At 43.1% G+C, this 7,217-nt stretch overlaps 1 protein-coding gene across 2 annotated transcripts; it reads left to right on the top strand.

The window, feature by feature from the left end:
• Positions 1-2,801: 2,801 nt before the first annotated feature.
• On the top strand, positions 2,802-6,717 carry LOC119327702. 2 transcript variants are annotated; one of them, XM_037600806.1, is made up of 4 exons: positions 2,802-3,060; positions 4,188-4,471; positions 4,677-4,900; positions 5,523-6,717. In XM_037600806.1, exons 1-4 carry the CDS (start codon positions 3,035-3,037, stop codon positions 6,132-6,134), a joined length of 1,146 nt encoding a protein of 381 aa, XP_037456703.1. In that variant the 5' UTR covers positions 2,802-3,034; the 3' UTR covers positions 6,135-6,717. The 2 variants fall into 2 exon arrangements, with proteins under 2 accessions (XP_037456703.1, XP_037456704.1); XM_037600807.1 differs by having other exon boundaries at positions 2,802-3,275.
• Positions 6,718-7,217: the final 500 nt, after the last annotated feature.

Below are 7,217 nucleotides of genomic sequence, written 5' to 3'. Positions count from 1 at the left end.
GCAGAGGAGTGGGGGGGGGATCGTGCTGATCCACCGATCCAGATTGGATCGAGAGGGGGAGGAGGAGTGGCGACGTGGGGGAAGTGGGGTGCCGGTGGTTTAGGGTTTCGGGTAGTGGGGGTGGATAAGGGAGCGGTGGTGGGCTGGCCGGTTGGCCCTTGCCAGGTTCGGCCGGCCTGGTGGGGTAGCCGACTGGGCCGGCTGGGTCGAGGCCCAGTGGGGGAAGCGGGGGTTCTTTCCCTCTTCTTATTTTTATTTGCTATTTTTGCTTTCTTTTAGTTTCCTTTTATTTTAGCTTTAGTAAATTACCAAAGTGGCACCTAAATAGATTTAACAAATTTATGCCACTGCCACAATAGTTTAATACTTATGACAATTTAGTTTTGAAAATGTTTATTATTTTTAAAGCATTTAAATAATTGTATTTGCTACTGTTATATTCATTTTAGAGTATTTAAACATTTTATAAAAGTGTGGTTTCTCCACCATAATTACCTATGCATTATTTGGCTCACTCCGAACATTTTAGTTTTAATACTTGAAAACTTTTATTGTTTACTTGATTTTGAATTTGAATTTGAATCGGTTTTTGAACTAACGAGAGATTATCAACAGTAACCGAGGTGACGTGGCATCCTTAGTAGAGGGTTACTATAGTTTAATTACCCGGGCGTCACAAACTAGCAGAGGTAGAATCAATTAGTTCAGAAACGAGGACAGGGGGTTTTGGGTTCAGCACCCATAGGTTCTCAACATCTCATCTCGTGGCAGCCAATTTTTCTCCCAGATGTTGGTTGATTCTCTGTTTCATATCCTCTTGATTAGACCTTGTTTTAATGTATCTCTTCCTTCTATGATTGCCCTCCATACCTGACTAGGGTGATTTCCCAGTTATGCATGCAATATTGAAGAAGATGGGAAATAAACACTTTTGAGCAGGCGAGCACCGAGTGTGTTAGGCTGTTGCAACAATCTCCATGCCTGTTTAGCTAACATATCCAGGTTGAAAAGTTCGAAGTCCTTGAAGCCAAGACCGGCCATGCTCTTTGGTTGCGTCATTGTTTTCCACGATACCCAATGTGGCTTACCTTTACCTTCCTCGCTCCCCCACCAAAACTTTCGGATCAGCATATTGAGATGTTCGCACAAACCTCTTGGAAGCTTGAAGCAAGACATAGAAAAAACAGGCACTGTGTATGCAACCGTCTTTACTAAAACTTCCTTGCCTGCAGATGACATGGTCCTCTCGATCCAACCTTGAACTTTGCTCCATAAACGATCCTTCAACGGTCCTTGAAGTATTTGCAAGCACCTTTTTTTCGAGTTCCCAATATCAGAGGGCATGTCCAAATATTTCTCGTTCAGGGTTTCATTTGGAACGTTTAGTAGAACCTTAATATCATTCCTTACGTTGTCCGGAACACCCTTGTTGAAATATATAGAGGATCTGGGAAGATTTACCCTTTGTCCTGTCGCTTGACAGTATATGTCCAGAACATGGTTCACCTCCATGGCTTCCACACTATTTGCCTTGAAAAACAGCAGGTTGTCATCAATGAATAAAAGATGGTTGGTCGAGGGTGCCGAAGGCGCCACTTGTAGACCATTCAGATTGGATGACTCTCTTGTAGGCACGACAGGCCCTTCGCTGCTAACAAGAAGAAGTATGGAGATATTGGATCCCCTGTCGGGTTCCTCGTGAATGTTTGAACTCCTCCAACTTTTTGCCATTAAACATAATTGAGAATTTGACTGTAGTCACAAGACTCAAATGATACTCACCCACCTTTCTGTGAAACCGAGACTGAGCATAATAGCTTTCAGGTATGGCCATTCCGCTCGGTTATATGCCTTCATCATGTCCAATTTCAGAGCACACGACTGGTGTTTCTTTGCTTTATTCCTCTCCATGAAGCAGGCATTCATAGGCTGTAATGATGTCAGTAATCAATCTGCCAGGTAAAACACTGACTGCTCCTCAGAAATTATATCAGGTAAAACTACCTTCAAGCTGTTAAAAATGACTTTAGATGCTATCTTATAAAGCACATTGCGCAGACTGATGGGACGTGTGGAATGATGTGTTGGAGAGCACTGGATTTTATTCATAGATGCCAGTGGCGGATCTAGCCCACTGGAACAGGATGGGCCAAAAGTACAACTATACATGTAAATTTATTTACCGCTCAAAAAAACATATAAATTTATTTATTTTCTTATATTTTTAACCTTTCTGCTACAGTACTATAAAGGCTATTTTTCAATTTCAGGTTGTCCACCCTCTGTCTCCGCCACTGATTGATGTACTAGTTGTCATACCTGAATCACCGTCGAGAACAACATACTTCCTCCGTCCGGAAATATTTGTCATTAAAATGGATAAAAGGGATGTATCTAGAACTAATATATGTCTAGATACATCCCGTTTTATTCATTTTGATGACAAGTATTTTCAGGCGGAGTAAGTATATCTAGTTCTATAAAGCTAAAATCAAGGAAAATATCAACAAAAAAAAGTGTGCTATTTCAGTGTTATAGCGTCGTTATAGCGTATTAGGAAAGAAAACCCTACGTTTGGCAAATTTAGCCGCTACGACGTTATTTGTGTGATTAGCACGCTATACCTTGCTATAACGTTGTAGCTTCTTTTCTTTTCTTTTTGAGGGGGCGCTATAACGTTGTAGCGTGTAACGTTTTAGCGTACACTCGGCTCAAAACTAAGAAAACCACGGCAGCACAGCCCAGCGGGCCCAAAAAGCCGAGACCGCCACTCGGCCGCAACCTTTTCTCACACGAACGGACCCAACGCAACCCTCGCTCTCAACTTCTCCCCTTCCCACCCGAGCTGAGCGGCGGCGGCAACAACTGGACGTGAGCGGAGGCGGCGGCAACAATCTGGTCGGGAGCGGAGGCGGCGGCAACAATCTGGTCGGGAGCTGCGGCGGCAAGTTCTTCTCACGGTAGCAGCAGCACCCTCTCGCGGCGACGTCTTCCTGCAGTTGGACTCCAGCCTAGCAGTAGCAGGGCGTGGGTGATGTCAGCCACGCATTCAGCCACCAGGTAGTGCCCGCTTCTCCTCCGCGCCATCTCCCTGCCCTCCCCGTGTCATGCTGTGCCGCCGGCAAGAGAACCACCAGACCAAAGGATAACGGGATTCAGAAGCAGGGTATCTCCGTCCCCCGTTGGGCTGCCGGCAAGAGCACCACCAAAGGAAACTGGGCTTCAGAAGGAGATCCCCTGCATATCCATAGAAAGATGCTGATAGCCTGAATATGGTTTGTGGTTTTGACCAATTAACTGTATATACACTATTTGCTCTAGCTGAGTTGTCACCTGTCAGGCCACAAGTTTGTTCTGACTTTGTAATCATACACTAATGGAAAACATGCAAAAAAGTACAGTATAGTTAATTATTTTCTTCTCTATAAAGTGTAGCTTGTGTTATACTTATACTCTCTACTCTGTACTGAACTCAAGCTGTGAAATTAGTAGGATAGCATAACTGTTGAACTGGTAAATAGCTCTTGAGCATGGTTAAATGGCAGTATTACTATTTGTTGTTAGCGCAGGTGTGATCTCTCCTATTAACTAAGCAACATCATGCAAAGGAAGGAGCTCAGATGTTCTTGCTCTACAAAAAACACAGCTTCCTGAAACTGTAGTAGAAAAAAGTAAAATGAGCATATGTACGTGAGCCTGTATCATCTGACCGGAAAGCAAAAAAGAAACAAAGTTGCCTGAGTGGGCATTCAGTTCTGCTTAGTAGGCATTCAGTTCTCAGTAGGCATTGATAGTGTACTGAGCTATTGATGTTAGAGACTCTTGAAATTGTGGTTGTTGATGTTAGAAACTACTCCCTCCGTTCCAAATTACTCGTCGTGGTTTTAGTTCAAATTTGAACTAAAACCACGGCGAGTAATTTAGAACGGAGGGAGTATATTCAAACTATTTGACTTGTTCTGTTCATGCCTTGGATTTGGCCCTTGTGCATGTATTGCTCCTAGGAAAAATTAGTTGCTGAAATACTTTATATTTGATATATTCAGCATTTTTTTTGCAAACGCTATTTTGAAATATAGCACGCAATTAGCGCGCTATAACTTGTGTAGCATTTGGAGAAGGGCCTCGCTATATTTTTTTTCAGTGGCTAAAATACCATCTTACTCTTGGAGCTTGTTCCCTTTCAGGTGTGATGAACATGTCGGACATACTGTTCAGCCACCATCAGCACAAGCAGTACAAGAACTAGTTGATTCATTCTCAGATCAAAAGCTTGATGCCACAAAAACAAAATCGATGCATGGTGGGATCGAGGAACAAGCAAAGAACGACACAATCTTTAGCCCCAAGCAAGTTGGGTTATGCAGATCATACAGGGAGATGTTGACGGACGAGGAAGAAGATGTGGTTTCATACCGTCGTTTCTGGGAATACACTTGGGGTGGCAAGTGTGGTTCCTTCGAAGACTACAGTAATCTACTTATATGACTCATGCTCTTCTTTTCTTCTTACTCTATTATGTCTTGAGTAGATTACATTGTTCCTTACCTAAAGCTTGCTTAGTAGAGTAATTAACTAGAAAGGGGATCTTTTTTGGTCAGTTATATATTTTTGGCCTGAATTAAGAGACGTGACAAGAGCTAATTACTTGTATCTTTCCCTTTGTTTGGCTGCAGCCTTTGTGACTCCCATACTTTATACATATGGAACCATCCCAGCACATGCTGGCCCCTTCAGCTTCTTGCAGATCTTCTCCATCAAGGTCATGGAGAATGAAATGTGGAGAATCAGGTGGCCAGTGGGGGTATATGGCTTCATTGCCGCTCGAGACAATTTGGATCGTAATCGCAACCTTCTGTTCAGCCAGACAAGGGATGACCCCCAAATTCTCACTCAACAGGTAATTTTTCTTCTTCTTAATTCTCATGCTGCTGTTACTAACTTAACATAATCTAGTATTGTCCTCTGCACCTGTGTGTCTTTTCCGTACTAAGGTTATTTTCCTCATCCAGACTTGACCTGTATCTGTAGACACAGGGCCAAGCTAAGAAGCCTTTTTTTGGCTGCCTGCATATGGGTGCAGAGGAGATGGTCGGCCGCTTGTTAAGTCGGGTTTCATTTTCAGATTTAAAATACAAATATATGTTTTGGAATAAATACATCCTACTCTGTCAACTGTTTAACAGTATATAATTTCAACCATGAACTACCAAAGAGCCTATTGTGCGTCCTCTGCCTATTAAAGTGTGAGCGCACAACCATAGGCTGAATCCACCCCAGTTTTATCCAAGGTGGTGGTGCTCAGGCATGGACACATGGATCTGATTTAGGATTAAGCCGTTTAGGTGTCCCAAGTGTCAGTCAGGCATGAACAGCAATCTCAAATCCAAAAAAGGGAAAAAGACGCGGGTGTCTGAGTGCTGGCAGGTGTGGTTGTCACAACATTGTGTAACTGTGAAAACAAACTGACTTTTTAGGGTGGTCAATTACTAATTTGGACATGTAACAAATGATGCTTGCAGGATTCATTTTTGCAATTGACTGGCCCGTGTCGCCCAGTTGCGTTGATTGACCCTGTTGTCTTTGAGATTCAACTAAAAGTGAAGGGCAGAACAGAGTGTGAAGATGAAACATTGATTGCTCGATCGTTTGAATATGGATATGGTTTTGGAGAATATGGTGAGCTTGCCTGTCGTCGTTGGGCCGGTAATTTTTGCACACTAGAGATCACCTCTGCGCTACTTTCCAGAACGGTTGCAGCCACTATCATCTCTGCTGATGTTATTAAAGGGTCATGGCCTGTTGATTATAGAGGTCGTGTGGTTGCCCGTACTGCTGACATAGATGAGGATTTTGTGCTGCTTGATTCTGGAGAAGGACGTCTGCAAGTGAATCCAGATGGTCGTATTGTCCTTCAAAGGGGTGTTGTTTGTGTGGAACATGAGGGAATGCTCACGGTTTCCGTGGAAGCCTACTCAGAGGCAGGTACTTGTCGTGCAGATTGCGTTGAATTCAAGCCCCAAAAATCCCTCACAAGTAATGGTACTTGCAACCTTGGTTTCTGCACGGTGCAGTTTATTGTTGGTTGGTCCCTCATGGCAAGAAAGTATGATCTGATGTACGATGGCAACTGAGTTCAACTGCATCAGTTTGGCGTTTCCGTCCAAGCTGTATGCTACATATGTCCAGCTATAAACCTGGGAATAGTTTTGAAACCAGATTGAAGCCAACCCAAACCATACGGCCATACGGCTCGACCGCTTTCATCTAGACCAAGCAATGGCTACGATTTGTCTTTCGTGCTATCAATGGATCGTAGAGCGAAATTTATCTTATCCTCTGTAGTTTGCCGCTCACACCGGATAGTTTGAGCAGATTGTGCTATTGCCTATGTGCAGAGAATGTGTACAGGAACCTGCAGGGAAAAAAACTTCAACGGGAGCAGGAGCCGGAGGCGCTGCGGCGCAAGGTCGAATAGGCCACGGAGATCCTCTTCCTCTGCAACTATGACAACTGCAGTAAGACCTGTGTTTGATGTGGCTGCCTTCAGCAACCATGCTCATGTACATGGCAAGCGGCAGTATGTTCGTGGCTGTGGGATACACTAACGTTAGCGAACTTCCATATTTACTGACAGACTTTCCAGTAATTTCAGGCTCATACATGAAATGTTTTTATCCACAAGGACCTTTCTCTGTTTTATTCACTAATTAATCAATCAATAAAGGATCAGTTGTTTAATCGTACTAGGTAGATACTCCATTCATCTTCATCCATTCCACTGTGAGTGTAATGAATGCATTACATCCATTCATTCAAATAATTTAATCCTACTAGACAGATACTCTATTCGACACTAAGAGATTAAATGTCCCATATCTATCTCTATTGCATACTACCTATAAGAAAAGAATAAGGTTTCCTCTCTCGTAGAAAAGTGTTCGCTCGATCAAAAAAATTATTAGACACGATTGGTGTTGAACCACTAGAGAATATGTATGGCCCGTACGTTACAATGCACATACAATTAGCTAGTATTATTGTTTGGTCAATAAAGCCATCGTTCTCTGAAAAGAACCACCCCACTCAAGCGCTTCGCTCTAGGGTTTTGTAGGGGCGAAACTGGATCGGATGAATAGATCATACCATATCCTATTTCATATTTATTTTTTCAGAGTCAGAAGCGGTACAGTTGTGGAAACAAATACGAATACACC

This window comes from Triticum dicoccoides, chromosome 7A, assembly GCF_002162155.2.
Source record: "Triticum dicoccoides isolate Atlit2015 ecotype Zavitan chromosome 7A, WEW_v2.0, whole genome shotgun sequence".
NCBI classification, from domain to species: Eukaryota; Viridiplantae; Streptophyta; class Magnoliopsida; order Poales; family Poaceae; genus Triticum; species Triticum dicoccoides.
Note: the sequence above shows the minus strand (reverse complement) of the source record. Positions and strands in the feature narration are given on the sequence as shown.

Bases quoted from the DNA above. Each gene is read 5' to 3' on its own strand.
- LOC119327702 (XM_037600806.1), top strand. From the start codon at position 3,035: ATGTCAGCCACGCATTCAGCCACCAG. The intron at 4,472-4,676 runs GTAATCTACTTA...GTTTGGCTGCAG, and splicing joins TGGTTCCTTCGAAGACTACA to CCTTTGTGACTCCCATACTT. The intron at 4,901-5,522 runs GTAATTTTTCTT...TGATGCTTGCAG, and splicing joins CCCAAATTCTCACTCAACAG to GATTCATTTTTGCAATTGAC.